At 39.9% G+C, this 16,796-nt stretch overlaps 1 protein-coding gene across 1 annotated transcript in view; it reads left to right on the forward strand.

Moving 5' to 3' along the window:
* Positions 1-2,462: 2,462 nt before the first annotated feature.
* Positions 2,463-16,796, forward strand: part of hps1 (HPS1 biogenesis of lysosomal organelles complex 3 subunit 1) — a 56,884-nt gene continuing 42,550 nt past the window's right edge. Inside the window, exons 1-5 of the mRNA XM_080739757.1 lie at positions 2,463-2,621; positions 3,166-3,300; positions 5,820-5,962; positions 7,999-8,107; positions 8,793-8,953. Coding sequence (XP_080595883.1) covers positions 2,505-2,621; positions 3,166-3,300; positions 5,820-5,962; positions 7,999-8,107; positions 8,793-8,953 — 665 coding nt within the window. The 5' untranslated portion in view covers positions 2,463-2,504. The remainder of the gene's footprint in view (positions 2,622-3,165; positions 3,301-5,819; positions 5,963-7,998; positions 8,108-8,792; positions 8,954-16,796) is intronic.

Consider the following 16,796-nt stretch of genomic DNA (forward strand, 5'->3'; position numbering starts at 1 on the left):
TGCCCTGCTGTATGACTTCTTTGTTTGTACTGTACGTGCTTTTTACTGTCAATAAAGATGTTAAAAAAGAAAAAAAAGGAAAGGAGGGAAAAAAAGAGAAAGCCTGGTGCCAATAATGTCACATGACTCCCATGGACCACGGAAGCAGGGAGTTGACTGCACTGTTTAAAAAGTTACTCTCTACAGTGGAAATGTTGCTACAAAACTATCGACTTTGTCATTGGATTGCATAGTGTTTGCCTCGTCCGTCGTACCACTGTATGGAGTAAGTTGATGCTTTATTATTATTTATTATTATTATTATTGTTGTTGTTGTTGTTGTGTACATTTAAACTGTTGTAGGCTACTGTATACGCACGGGACACACCGTCACTGTGTCCCGTGCGGCTCAGGGTGTTTCATGGGGGATTTTATATAGGCTTACAGTATAGTAACCTAGGATGGTGTCGCTTGTCAAAGAGAACACAGTTTGATATGCATGCATGCACTGTTCAATTTCTTTCGCATATGAACTGACAAACAATTCATAGCAACTTATTAAACCAAAGCAACTTTTTAAACCACCAACATATGTTTGCATTACAGCATTATTATAGCTCATGCATTTAATTATGAAATGCATGAGCTGTAATAATGCTGTTATTGTTATTGTTGTGTTTCTCTACAATTCATAGAACGTTTAGGTGTTATATTTGAATACATAAACGTTCTATTAATTACATATAATAGAGAGACACATGTCAAGTGGCTGATATTGGTAAGGAACAATGCAGAATGTAATTTGAGGAAGTGTGTGTGTGTGTGTGTGTGTGTGTGTGTGTGTGTGTGTGTGTGTGTGTGTGTGTGTGTAATAGAGACAGACAGACCCATTGAGACTTAAAGGGATAGTTCACCCACAACATAACTTTTTCTATTGATTACTCGTTTTTGTCGCATTCCTAAGACAATGACAATTTGATGACCAGCATTAGTTCCCTATTGGAGACACAAAGAGTCTCCTCAAATTATTGTCTTAGGAATACAACAAAAACTAAAAAAAAATATCCTTGAATTCAAGTCTCTGGAAATAGTTCTTGAGAATCAGACACACGAGTAACATAATGATTTCATGACAATCGGTTAAGAGAAAACGGCGGCAACACATTTCATTCCACTCTGACATTCCAGGGCTTTATCAAGACCTTTCAGATATGCCTCAGGAGAGATTTTACATTCCAGGCACTGAGTATCTTGTTCCAGTGAAGATAATGCTTTGAAAGAGCAAATATTCCTCTGATCTCCATATAGGGCTGTCACCATTATGACATTTTACACGACGATTATATTTTAATGTTAATTTTAATGTTAATTGCGATTAACAATTTAATTGTGTTTTTGTCATTGACAATTACATTGCTGTTTGGCTTTTAGGCTTTGAAATTGCACATGGCAGATATGACACATAACCTAAATATACAAATAAATTACTGACATATTTGACAACTTTATACTTGAACATTGATAGTGGAAATAGCCTATCTACAAGCTTGTAGATCTGCTATTTCCACTATTTTTTAACCGGTTCGAAAATATAATGAGCATTTTACAACATGGAAAAGATTATGACAATTATGACAAAATAATTGCGATTATGTCAAATAATTGTGATAAGACGATTATGTAATAGTTGTGACATGCAGGCCTATCCATGCAGTTCCAGTGAGCACTTTCACTGCTACAAAGTAACACCGTTGACAAAGCACATTGTCAGCTTTCACATCAATGTAAACGAGCCAGAGTTAGCCATATTAAGCTAATTTTCATCTGTAGACCCTGAGCAGGTTGTAAAAATGTGGTGATATGACCATCCATACATAAATCTTTACAATACAAAACTGTACAGTACAGTACACTAAAACTGGTAAATAGTAATTGGTAAATAGTAGTAGATAGTAGGTAGTAAATGTAAGGGTTTAAGTGGTTAAATGTCTATCATTAATTTACACTTCATGACTGATAGTTAATGAAGCTATGTGTGAACTGTGAAGTCTATGTTTAATCTGCAACACAATTTTATACAGTACGTAGTGTGTGTGTGTGTGTGTGTGTGTGTGTGTGTGTGTGTGTGTGTGTGTGTGTGTGTGTGTGTGTGTGTGTGTGTGTGTGTGTGTGTGTGTGTGTGTGTGTGTGTGTGTGTGTGTGTGTGTGTGTGCGTGCGTGCGTGCGTGGTGTGGTGTGGTGTGGGGGGGGGGGGGGGGGGGGGGGGGGGCTCCCTGCGGGGGCTCCCTGCTGCTGCTGTCGTCTTCATCTCTCTCTCAACTAAGGGGGTCCTTGGCCTGAAAAAACGCAGAAAGACCCCTGGCCTGCACTGAATGATTACTCACATGAAATATTGTTATTTGCTCATAGAGCCCACTGGTGCCACCAACCCCTCCTCGAAGCGACACACACACGTCGTTGTGTGTCATGGGTGCAGTAAACAGTCCGCTACAGTGAAGCAAGGCAGCGGTGGATCTGTGCTACAGATGAAGTGTCTGCTGATAACCAGCGAGAGCGCCGAGGTTCTCTTCCACTGGACCGACCCGGAGTTCCAGCAGAAGATCACACGGCAGTATGGAGCGTCGCAGGAGGACGGCCAGAGTGTAGGCCTCGCTCATCATTTTGAGATAATCTGCAATTGTTTTGCATAATCGTCAGTGGTGGAAAAAGTTTCAATACTGCAGTTTAGAAACACTGTTACTGTCCGGAAACATTTCCGGAATTCAAAATGTACTTGAGTAAAAGTACTGGTATCAAAAACAAAAAGTAAAAGTAGTCATTATGCAGAATGTCCCATTTCAAGAAACAAATAACATGTGTACAAATATTTTCAAAATAGCAGATCTACAAGCTCGCATCGCATTACATTTTGAGCTTGTAGATCGCGTTTTCAGAGCGTGACCAAACATAAAATGATTTGTCTTTTAGTTGGATGTCTTCTCCACTTGTCCCTCCCTGACATTTTAGTCACATTTTATTTGTTGACAAGATTGTCAATATATGGTATTTAGTCTAGTTTTAGTCATGATAGCTTAGTTTTTAATTCATTTTCCTCAGTTAAAAAAGGAGTCCACAAACTTTTTTTTTTTTTTTTTTTTTTGTCATAGTTTTAGTCGACAAAATTAACACTGGTCTGTGTGTCCTCAGCCTCCAGCCTTCGAGGACAGCATCAACACTCTGTTTGCTCCCATCATCATCTCCTGCAGCACCATGGTGGACCGACTGGGGGACAACTACGCTTGTTTCACCACAGAGAACAACCACACATACGTGTTACACCAGGTAACAACTAACATGTTTCACCACCAGGGTTCCCACGGTCATGAAATTCCTGGAAATAATTTGAAATTAGAAAAATATTTTTCCAGTACTGGAAAAGTTTTGGAATTGATCAAGGAAGGTCCTGGAAAAAATAGCTATGCATGCATTGTCTTTGGTTATTGATTTTGTTAATACTTCTGAAATGACAAATTAAACATTGGCCAAATTGTCAAATATTAGAGGCAGAAATTGTGAAAAAAAAATAGCCGATCTACATGCTCACAACGCCTCGCGTTGCGGCGAGGTGTTTCTATTTTCACAATAGAAACGTGTTATACAAAATTCCTCAACTCTCTTCAAATATGATTATTTCGGGGGTCACGGCCTGAAAAGGTTGAGAACCACTGGCATACACTACCTGTCTTTAGGCATTGCGCATAGGAGTAAGCGACTCGTTATTGAGCTGAATTATTGTTATATAGTCCTGGAAATCAGGTTAAATATTCTGGAAAAGTTTTGGAAAAGTTTTGGAAATTTATTGGTAAAGATGTGTGGGAACCCTGACCACAGAACAACCACACTCCATGATTTTTTTCCTTTTTTTTTAATTTATTTTTTAACAAAAACCTTTTAATGGCTTGTTCAAAAACGTTATAAACGTTAATGTGTTCCAAATGGGAGAGGAACAGTGTGTGTGCCTGTGGCATAGGGTCTGTGTTAGTGCATGTCTGCATGTTCTGATTGATCATGTGCGCACCATAGGGGTGCGCGCCGACTGGATTTGTTTACCTCCTGCTTGCCTTGTGCATGCTTGAAACGAAAGCTCGCTTGGAAATAGCAGCGTCGTGTGGGATGATTTTGTCCAGATTGACGATAAAACACAACACAAAGTATGCGTATCACTTGTCATCAACATCAGTGATGTCAAATCACATTAATGCACTAGTCTCGCGAGTCTGGCCATGCAAGACTAGTGTGGGTGTCAGGTGCCCTGGGCAGGATATCTGCATGTCTTAGAAGCACACAGATTGTTTAATGTGTTGAGCCGTCATACAGTCCCCTCACCACCCTCTCGCCTTCAGAGGGTCATTGCCCAACAGGTGCAGAGACTGTCACGTGTAGGGCGGCAGTTTTGGAGTGTGCATCTCTTACTAGCCTTTACCTAGAGAGGCAGCAGGTGGATTTGGGGTCTAGAATTGTTTTATTCAGTAAACCAGGTTGGTTCCTAACCTTTTCTGGACCAGGACGCTTGAAAATCTCAAAAAGCAACGAATCTTCTGGAAAGAGGGTGCACCGCGTGCATATTCACAGCACGTTTAGGAACAATAAAATGATTGCGTTGCGGCCTGTATCAGTGGGACTACTGGTATACTTTAAAAAACAGATTTTCGCGTTTACTGCCACGATTTTCTTACCTTTTAACTTGGGCACGTATTTATATATCATTAATAAAATATTTGGAGGCCAACTTACAATAACCTCACTGCTCACAGGTTGAGAAACACTGTAATAAACTATGTTCTGGGTTGCAGATGCTGTAAATGTGCACATCGTTGCCTTTGGGCAGAAACATCTTAACTCTTTACTTGAGCTGTTTGTGTTTTTTCGTAAAATGAACGCCCTACTTGATCACATTACAGCGTCTCACAAAAGCATTAATAGTAGCAGATCCATAAGCTCTGAGCGTGGTGCGAAGCGGTGCATTTCCCGCTTGTCGATCTGCTGCTTTAGCCATTTTTTAATTAGAATTTCTTGTACATGGTATGAGGTTTCCACCCGACGGAGGCGATTTGAAGCAGATCGTGACACAGAACAGTGAGCACGTTGTGATCAACATCCATGCAGCGTCTCTTTAACGGCGGAGCTTCATTTATATCATGTGGTGTGAGTGAGCCGTGTTTGCGCATCAGAGCGGGCTTTGTCCGACTGCACCGCATGATGTGAATGCTGCTGACATACACTGGTTCACTTCCTCTTCTCACTGCCTGATGAGCCGTTTTATATGACCCTTTAGATCAGTGGTTCTCAACCTGTGGGTCGGGACCCCCAGGGGGGTCCACAAAATTATTTTGGGAGGTCCCCTGATTATTAACTTAATGTGCAACTTTGTTTTCCTGACTCAACAGTAAACAAACATAAAGTAGTGTATAGAGAGTATATGCACATTTCGATTTTGGGTTTTGTATTGTAAAGTACAATGTGTGATGTCATCAAGTTGTGATTTGCAATACAAACCCCAAAATCAATCCTCCAGTTCTAGGCAACACAGAAGAGGGGGAATTTTATTTATTTATTTCCACACAACTCCTCTAAGGTATATTAATGACATAGTTCAATATTGAAAATGGGTGGTCTTCCCCTTTAAGTACATTAAAGGTACTTATTTTATTTTGTACTTTTACACAAGTACATTTTTAAATACAGTTCACTTGTAACGGAGTAATTCTACTTTGCAGTATTGATACTTTTACTTAAGTAAAATATAAAATAAAATAAAACATAAAAATATAATATAACGAATATTTTTTTCCGCCACACAGTTTGACGAGTGTCTGTACATCGCGGTGAACGGCGACGGCGAGGAGGTGGAGGACGACCTGCGGAGGAAGATCTACGCGCTGAAGAAGATGATCGAGGTCCTCTTCGGCATGGTGACCCTCAGCAGCAACCTCCTCAGGAGAGAGTGAGTGGGGGATAGTTTGCTATGTCAGGCCAAGGACCCCTTAGCTGATAGGGAGATAAAGCAGGGACCCCCATTCCCCTAATACATATTGATATTGTATAAAATTGTGCAGCAGATTTTCACGGATTTCATACCGTATGTATATGGATTCATAGACTTGTTTGACATTTCACGTTCAGACATTTAACCACTTAACCTCTACACCAAACCTATTTGCCAAAAATATTGTTGCTGCTATTGTTGGCTAAAGTTCTCAGAATAGGGGTGTGAGGGTTCAAGCTGTTCATTTAAAATAATTATCCTCTCACACAAAGATTTTGGCGGCCCCCCTGTTGTAACTCTGAGGACCCCCTAGGGGTCCCGGATCCCCTGTTGAAGACCCCAGCTTTAAGTCCACAATTCCATGCTGTATTGATTTATTTTTTAGACTTCGTGTAAATTAAGTAATGCAGATATTTAACAATAATTTAACTCTTGAGAGCATAAAATGTATGTAATGGTTTCATTTTACGCTCTCAAGAGTCAAAGATCTACATATAAGGGTCCATTTGGTTACCAACTCTCCATCATTTAGCTGGGGACCACCTGGAACCCCTTCAAGGACCACTGGTGGTCCCCGGACCACTGGTTGAAAATCACTGCTTTAGACGGCGTTGAGATGCGGTGCACGCATGTCATGATTATCACATAGTCCAGTGCGATTCCTGACCAGTGTTGATTCCTGACCAGATTTTGATTTAGTATAGCCATAGTCTTTTGAATAAAATTCCATTTACCCGTATTTTCCGGACTATAAGGCGCACTTAAAAGCCTTTAATTTTCTCAAAAAACTACAGTGCGCCTTATAGTCCAGTGCGCCTTATATATGGATCATTCATTGACATTGACATTCCCTTTAGCACAGCTCCATCTGTTGGATGCATAACGCAACGGTAGCGTCTATTATGTGCGCCTTATAGTCCGGTGCGCCTTATATATGAAAACAGTTCGAAAATAGACCATTCATTGACAGTGCGCCTTATAGTCCGGTGCGCCTTATAGTTCGGAAAATACTGTAGTTTAAGTCATATTTTGGTCATCTGATATGTTTTAGTCTAGTTTTAGTCGACTAAACATCATAAGATTTTAATCGATGAAATCTACAGTTGACGCCCGATCGCAAACAACCATAAAATGACTTGTCTTTTAGTTGTACTGTCTCTTCTCCACTAGTCCCTCCCAAGTTTTTATTTGTTGAGGTAATTGTCAATATATTTAGTCTCAGTAGTGACTCGTTTTAGTCATCATAGCTTAGTTTTTATTTAGTTTTCGTCTGTGGAAAAAAGGTAGTTGACAATTTGTTTTTCATCATAGTTTTATTAGACAAAATGAACACTGCTCCTGACATGCTGTATTAAAGACCCAAAGATGAAACCAAGTTTTCCACTCACTCCACTTCCTTATGAAAACTGTCCTGAAACTGTCCAGAAATGAGGTACAGAGCACTTGGGTGAATGTGATTTGACGGTCAAAAAGTAGGCAGGCCATAACTCATTGAAGACATTAATAGGTAAAGACGGGCGGGTGCTCAGTATCACGGCGTCGCGCTATAGACTGACAAGGCAGCGCCTACAGAAACAAATTTGTGTTCATAGGACATCAGATGTCGGCCGCGGCTTGTGATTGGCTGGACCAGAGGAAAGCCAGCGCAACAGACTGGCTCTGCTGTGCGGAGAGGACGAACGGGGAGGCGGAGGAAGGGGGGAGACACGCAAACCAGCGGCTCACGGGGAGTCGCTGAAGTTGAAGTTGATGACGTTTATTGACACAGTCACCTGTCAGTCATTCTGACCTCGTGAATTACACATTTTCTTGATGTTCGTCATCACGCAAGACGTTTCTGTTTAGGGGCTGGGCTTAGGGCTCTAATTGTTTCATTATAATACACAAATACTCAAATTTGTCACTACAGATATGCTCTAAAAGTGTGAAAAACGTATTTCTAGTTGCATTTCGACTGTAAGGTTCCAATGAATTGTGTGTTGTGTGTTGGCCAGACTGCGGCCTCAGGACACCGAGCAGAGGACCAGGCTGTGGAAACATCTGCAGGGCCTGCTGGAGACCTACAGCCACCTCCGTGCCAACGACCAGAGCTTCCTAGTTGAGGTACTGCAGCGCTATATGAAGGGGTGACTGCTGGTCCACACATTCATTCTGAATCACATTAACCATAATCTGAAGGATCATGCTTAATCTTTTTTTATTTTGGGGGATTCTATACTTTTACCACCATTTATATGATGTTATAAGGATCTAAGGATGTCTTTTAATGCCATAAAAGTAGCTTACCTTTGCGATTTTATAAAACAATATCCATCCATTATTTCCAACCGCAATTTTTTGTAAAAGACCAGCATATCCCTCATTGTGTTGTGAAAAAAAGAAGAAAAAAACGCCATCCCTCTTCTGCTTACAGTGCTCAGACAGGTAAAAGAACGAACGCTCGTTATGGCGCAGAGGATAAAAGAACGAGCGTTCGTTCGGCGGCAAGGGAGTTAAAAAGTAATAATTTTAACTAGTTTTCACACTTTCAAAAATGTTCAAAAGCAGATGTACAGCACGAGCTCGCAGTACGTGACGCGATGAGAGCTTGTATATCTGCTACTTATGAACAGCCAACGCCATTCGGTCAGAGTATCCGTTCCCAACAAAGTGATCCTGTGTTTTGTAAACTTTCTGAGTACAATATCTAATATAAACAGTACGACGGAATTAATTTCCCGGCGGATTTCTCCAGAGTCGCATCTTTCTGACTCAACGTTCTCCTGGTGTGTCCGCTTGTCCCCGTCAGGCGGTGGAGCGACTCATCCACCCCACGCTGTGCGAGCAGTGCATCGAGTTCTTGGAGCGCCGGCTGGTGCAGCAGCTCAACGGCAGCGGCGAGCGGGCGGGAGAGGAGGTGCTGCACGCCTTCATCCTGGTGCACACCAAGCTCCTGGCCTTCTACTCCAGGTAAACGGTCGCCATGCTGGCTTGTGGTGGACATCTTTGTCAAGGCAAAGACTCCACGCACACTGTCTTCAAATGCGAGAAAAGCGAGTTTGCCTGATGAAGGTTTAAATACCGAAACGTTGCATCTCTTTATTAAATTCCCCTTTTTTGCTTTTGAAGACCGTGTGCGTGGAGTCTTTGCCTTTTCAGTTCACCGACCATTGTTTGGTCTCTCCTCGAAAGCACCTGTCGCTGTAGTTGTGCAAGAGCCTTTCGTTTCATGGACATCTTTGTCAAAAAAACTGTTTATGCCATGGACATACAAAATGAGCGTACAATAACGTTACCAGAAATGCATAAAGGGACTGACCCTGAATAGGGCTGTCACAATTATTACATAATCGTCTTAATTGTGATTATTTTTCATAATCGTCATAATCGTTTCCATGTTGAAAAATGTTCATATATTTTCATTAAAGTAAAAAATTGTGGAAATGGCAGATCTACAAGTTCGATGCGACGCGTTGTGAGCTTGTAGATCGGCTATTTCCACTATCAATGTTCTTTTTTTTTTGTCAATTATGTCAGTAATTTCTTTGTATATTTAGGTTATGTGTCATATCTACCATGTGCAACTTCAAAGCCTAAAAGCCAAACAGAAATGTAATTGTCAACGATAAATACACAATTAAATTGTTAATCGCAATTATTTGAGTGACAATTAATCGTCATGTAAAATGGCATAATCGTGACAGCCCTACCCCTGAATGACCATAACAGGTCTGTAACTCTGAGAGTGTTCAAATGGAGCCAAATGGACCTGGTTCCATTTTGTACACTCTCAGAGTTCTCACTCAGTGCCAATGACGTCTCATGACGTCTTTTTTCAATGGGCCCTGTGTGCCAATGGTCTTTGACGTCTTTTGATCAAAGGCTATACATTTTTTTTTTTTTCTTTTTTAAAGATGTCAAAATGACCTGAGATCAGAGAGATGCTTTTCTCTGTTTGTGTGTTGGCTCCCTCGTTTAGCTGATTGAGAAAATGTGTGTTCATTCTAGTGGATGGACACTTTTTTTGTATTCAAACAGCTCTATCTCTGGAACCATTTGTCTGATTGACAAAATTCTTTTTGCCACTGAATCACAACTACTGTGTCTGTGAATCACAACAACTGTGTCTGTGTTTTATAAAAAAAATTGCATAGTAAAGAAAAACATACAAAATCCTGGCACACATACCTTGGGGCCATTTTGGCCCTTGGCACAGAAAGAGTTTTTAAGGAGGTCCAAATAAAACGTTTGAGAACCACTAGTACTAGTTGGACTCGTAATATGCCATAGTGACAGAGTAAATCAGTGTCGTACATTTTCGGAAGGAAACCTGGAGACTTGACTTTCAGTAATTGGGTCTCATGATCATTGTGGGCTCGCCTATAAGGCGAGCACACTTTAGATATTGTCATTATTTATTTATTGTGGGCTCGCCTATAAGGCGAGCACACTTTAGATATTGTCATTGTGGGCTCGCCAGTACCTGGCGAGCACACTTTAGATATTGTCATTATTGTGGGCTCGCCTATAAGGCGAGCACACTTTAGATATTGTCATTATTTATCTATCAGGCAGGCAATCAGTAGACGGGATCTTCGGTTCCTTTCTACTCCTACATACTTAGTGAGAAAATGAAAATAAAAACATCAATGTGTTCAGTTTACAGTGGCGAAGTGTGCTATTATTTTTTATAGCAATCGGCCAAATGGTGGCGCTGTAGGAAGCCTTCGAAAGTGCGAACTTTGAACAGGTATAGCTCATGCTGTGTTATACATACAGCCATGAAACCTGTATACACTTATGCGTCTCCTCATGCCGAACAACTTTTACCCTCTAACTTTTGACCTCTGACCTTTAGGTCTCCCACAATTCGGAATTATATGAAAAACAGTAAAAATCTATCTCCTCCTGGGATTTTCGCGTCAAGTGCACAAAACTTTTTTCACATGAACTTTGGACCAATACGGTCAAACTAATCTCGGCGGATTTCTTTTAAAGTGAAATATAATTTTTTAATAATTCAATATATATTGCGGTTTTATGCAAATTATTCTTCGGCCTCTAAATCATACATGCAAAGTTACACGTTCATGGCATTTGGCAAAGATGTGGAGGGTTAGTCAAAGTATCACTGAAACCAATTTTATTCCAATCGGCCAAAGGGGGGCGCTATACGAAGCGTTTGAAAATTCAAACTTCAAACGGGCATAAGTCATGACTCGTTTCGTTTGAAGACATGCAACTTGTTACACGCGTGCTTTGACTCAAGCGGAAGACATCTGTGTCGTTGTTAAGTAAGCTCCGCCCTTCGATTTTCCGCCACTTTGAGCAGTTTGTAAAACGCGTAAACCCGCTTTTATTCTGGAATTTTCGCGTCACGTGCACAAAACATTTTTTTACATGAACTTTGGACCGATATCTAAAGATCTGTCAGATCGGATTTCTTTAACATTGAAACATGCTTTTTTAAATAATTCAAACAATATTGCATTTTTATGCAAATTATTCTTCTGCCTCTAAAACATACAAGCAAAGTCACATTTTCATGACAAAATAGTGTAGAGGGTTAGTTCAAATATCACTGAAACCAATCTTACCCCAAATGGCCAAAGGGGGGCGCTATATAATTTTGAGCAGTTTGTAAAACGCTTAAACCCGTTTTTATTCTAGGATTTTTTTTGCAATTTGCATGAAACATTCTACACGCAATCTAAGGACCGTTATCTAACATGCCTATGAAGTGCACACAAAAAAATTATAAAATAATAATAATAAATATAGCTGCAAGCAGCGATAAAGTGTCCAAAGCCAAAAACACCTCAAATCATGAACACAGCCTGGGATGTGCGTGAAATCTTGCAAGCACATTCCCAATAGGTCAAGGAACAGATACCAACCTTCTCACATTGGCCTGTTATAGCGCCACCAGCGGGTCAACTTTTGCACAACACATTTTTGGAACAAAATGGACCAATCTTTGACGTCAGTAACGTCAAAGAGAGCACTGCCTGCGATCTTGACATTTTGTGCTTTTATAGCCATTGTTTTCCGGCTTGAAGCGAGCCCACAATTGTTTCGAAGGAACAATATTTTTCTAGTTTGTTTATCTAGTAAGTAGACGGGATTTTCGGTTCCTTTCTACTCCTACATACTTAGTGAGAAAATGAAAATAAAAACATCAATGTGTTCAGTTTACAGTGGCGAAGTGTGCTATTACTTTTTACAGCAATCGGCCAAATGGTGGCGCTGTAGGAAGCCTTCGAAAGTGCGAACTTTGAACAGGTATAGCTCATGCTGTGTTTGAGGTACAGGCATGAAACCTGTATACACGTATGCGTCTCCTCATGCCGAACAACTTTTAGCCTCTGACTTTTGACCTCTGACCTTTAGATCTCCCACAATTCGGAATTATATGAAAAACAGTAAAAATCTATCTCCTCCTGGGTTTTTTTCGATACGCGCACAAAACTTTTTTCACATGAACTTTGGACCAATACGGTCAAACTAATCTCGGCGGATTTCTTTTAAAGTGAAATATAATTTTTTAATAATTCAATAAATATTGCAGTTTTATGCAAATTATTCTTCGGCCTCTAAATCATACATGCAAAGTTACACGTTCATGGCATTTGGCAAAGATGTAGAGGGTTAGTCAAGGTATCACTGAAACCAATTTTATTCCAATCGGCCAAAGGGGGGCGCTATACGAAGCGTCTGAAAATTCAAACTTCAAACGGGCATAAGTCATGACTCGTTTCGTTTGAAGACATGCAACTTGTTACACGCGTGCTTTGACTCAAGCGGAAGACATCTGTGTCGTTGTTAAGTAAGCTCCGCCCTTCGATTTTCCGCCACTTTGAGCAGTTTGTAAAACGTGTAAACCCGCTTTTATTCTGGAATTTTCGCGTCACGTGCACAAAACTTTTTTTACGTGAACTTTGGACCGATATCTAAAGATCTGTCAGATCGGATTTCTTTAACATTGAAACATGCTTTTTTAAATAATTCAAACAATATTGCATTTTTATGCAAATTATTCTTCTGCCTCTAAAACATACAAGCAAAGTCACATTTTCATGACAAAATAGTGTAGAGGGTTAGTTCAAATATCACTGAAACCAATCTTACCCCAAATGGCCAAAGGGGGGCGCTATATAATTTTGAGCAGTTTGTAAAACGCTTAAACCCGTTTTTATTCTAGGATTTTTTTTGCAATTTGCATGAAACATTCTACACGCAATCTAAGGACCTTTATCTAACATGCCTATGAAGTGCACACAAAAAAATTATAAAATAATAATAATAAATATAGCTGCAAGCAGCGATAAAGTGTCCAAAGCCAAAAACACCTCAAATCATGAACACAGCCTGGGATGTGCGTGAAATCTTGCAAGCACATTCCCAATAGGTCAAGGAACAGATACCAACCTTCTCACATTGGCCTGTTATAGCGCCACCAGCGGGTCAACTTTTGCACAACACATTTTTGGAACAAAATGGACCAATCTTTGACGTCAGTAACGTCAAAGAGAGCACTGCCTGCGATCTTGACATTTTGTGCTTTTATAGCCATTGTTTTCTGGCTTGAAGCGAGCCCACAATTGTTTCGAAGGAACAATATTTTTCTAGTTGTGGGCTCGCCAGTACCTGGCGAGCACACTTTAGATATTGTCATTATTTATTTATTTATTTGTTTATCTAGTAAGTAGACGGGATTTTCGGTTCCTTTCTACTCCTACATACTTAGTGAGAAAATGAAAATAAAAACATCAATGTGTTCAGTTTACAGTGGCGAAGTGTGCTATTACTTTTTACAGCAATCGGCCAAATGGTGGCGCTGTAGGAAGCCTTCGAAAGTGCGAACTTTGAACAGGTATAGCTCATGCTGTGTTTGAGGTACAGGCATGAAACCTGTATACACGTATGCGTCTCCTCATGCCGAACAACTTTTAGCCTCTGACTTTTGACCTCTGACCTTTAGATCTCCCACAATTCGGAATTATATGAAAAACAGTAAAAATCTATCTCCTCCTGGGTTTTTTTCGATACGCGCACAAAACCTTTTTCACATGAACTTTGGACCAATACGGTCAAACTAATCTCGGCGGATTTCTTTTAAAGTGAAATATAATTTTTTAATAATTTTATCAATATTGCGGTTTTATGCAAATTATTCTTCGGCCTCTAAATCATACATGCAAAGTTACACGTTCATGGCATTTGGCAAAGATGTGGAGGGTTAGTCAAAGTATCACTGAAACCAATTTTATTCCAATTGGCCAAAGGGGGGCGCTATACGAAGCGTCTGAAAATTCAAACTTCAAACGGGCATAAGTCATGACTTGTTTCGTTTGAAGACATGCAACTTGTTACACGCGTGCTTTGACTCAAGCGGAAGACATCTGTGTTGTTGTTAAGTAAGCTCCGCCCTTCAATTTTCCGCCATTTTGAGCAGTTTGTAAAACGCGTAAACCCGCTTTTATTCTGGAATTTTCGCGTCACGTGCACAAAACTTTTTTTACGTGAACTTTGGACCGATATCTAAAGATCTGTCAGATCGGATTTCTTTAACATTGAAACATGCTTTTTTAAATAATTCAAACAATATTGCATTTTTATGCAAATTATTCTTCTGCCTCTAAAACATACATGCAAAGTCACATTTTCATGACAAAATAGTGTAGAGGGTTAGTTCAAATATCACTGAAACCAATCTTACCCCAAATGGCCAAAGGGGGGCGCTATATAATTTTGAGCAGTTTGTAAAACGCTTAAACCCGTTTTTATTCTAGGATTTTTTTTGCAATTTGCATGAAACATTCTACACGCAATCTAAGGACCTTTATCTAACATGCCTATGAAGTGCACACAAAAAAATTATAAAATAATAATAATAAATATAGCTGCAAGCAGCGATAAAGTGGCCAAAGCCAAAAACACCTCAAATCATGAACACAGCCTGGGATGTGCGTGAAATCTTGCAAGCACATTCCCAATAGGTCAAGGAACAGATACCAACCTTCTCACATTGGCCTGTTATAGCGCCACCAGCGGGTCAACTTTTGCACAACACATTTTTGGAACAAAATGGACCAATCTTTGACGTCAGTAACGTCAAAGAGAGCACTGCCTGCGATCTTGACATTTTGTGCTTTTATAGCCATTGTTTTCTGGCTTGAAGCGAGCCCACAATTGTTTCGAAGGAACAATATTTTTCTAGTTGTGGGCTCGCCTATAAGGCGAGCACACTTTAGATATTGTCATTATTTATTTATTTATTTATCTATCAGGCAGGCATATCAAGTATCAAAAAACTTCGGTTCCTTTCTACTCCTACATACTTAGTGAGAAAATGAAAATAAAAACATCAATGTGTTCAGTTTACAGTGGCGAAGTGTGCTATTACTTTTTACAGCAATCGGCCAAATGGTGGCGCTGTAGGAAGCCTTCGAAAGTGCGAACTTTGAACAGGTATAGCTCATGCTGTGTTATACATACAGCCATGAAACCTGTATACACTTATGCGTCTCCTCATGCCGAACAACTTTTACCCTCTAACTTTTGACCTCTGACCTTTAGGTCTCCCACAATTCGGAATTATATGAAAAACAGTAAAAATCTATCTCCTCCTGGGTTTTTTTTGTTACGCGCACAAAACTTTTTTCACATGAACTTTGGACCAATACGGTCAGATTTATCTCGGTGGATTTCTTTTAAAGTGAAATATCATTTTTTAATAATTCAATCAATATTGCGGTTTTATGCAAATTATTCTTCGGCCTCTAAATCATACATGCAAAGGTACACGTTCATGGCATTTGGCAAAGATGTAGAGGGTTAGTCAAAGTATCACTGAAACCAATTTTATTCCAATCGGCCAAAGGGGGGCGCTATACGAAGCGTTTGAAAATTCAAACTTCAAACGGGCATAAGTCATGACTCGTTTTGTTTGAAGACATGCAACTTGTTACACGCGTGCTTTGACTCAAGCGGAAGACATCTGTGTCGTTGTTAAGTAAGCTCCGCCCTTCGATTTTCCGCCACTTTGAGCAGTTTGTGAAACGCGTAAACCCGCTTTTATTCTGGAATTTTCGCGTCACGTGCACAAAACTTTTTTTACGTGAACTTTGGACCGATATCTAAAGATCTGTCAGATCGGATTTCTTTAACATTGAAACATGCTTTTTTAAATAATTCAAACAATATTGCATTTTTATGCAAATTATTCTTCTGCCTCTAAAACATACAAGCAAAGTCACATTTTCATGACAAAATAGTGTAGAGGGTTAGTTCAAATATCACTGAAACCAATCTTACCCCAAATGGCCAAAGGGGGGCGCTATATAATTTTGAGCAGTTTGTAAAACGCTTAAACCCGTTTTTATTCTAGGATTTTTTTTGCAATTTGCATGAAACATTCTACACACAATCTAAGGACCTTTATCTAACATGCCTATGAAGTGCACACAAAAAAATTATAAAATAATAATAATAAATATAGCTGCAAGCAGCGATAAAGTGTCCAAAGCCAAAAACACCTCAAATCATGAACACAGCCTGGGATGTGCGTGAAATCTTGCAAGCACATTCCCAATAGGTCAAGGAACAGATACCAACCTTCTCACATTGGCCTGTTATAGCGCCACCAGCGGGTCAACTTTTGCACAACACATTTTTGGAACAAAATGGACCAATCTTTGACGTCAGTAACGTCAAAGAGAGCACTGCCTGCGATCTTGACATTTTGTACTTTTATAGCCATTGTTTTCTGGCTTGAAGCGAGCCCACAATTGTTTCGAAGGAACAATATTTT

This window comes from Nannobrachium achirus (genome assembly GCF_963921795.1).
Source record: "Nannobrachium achirus genome assembly, chromosome: 13".
In the NCBI taxonomy this organism is placed as follows: domain Eukaryota; kingdom Metazoa; phylum Chordata; class Actinopteri; order Myctophiformes; family Myctophidae; genus Nannobrachium; species Nannobrachium achirus.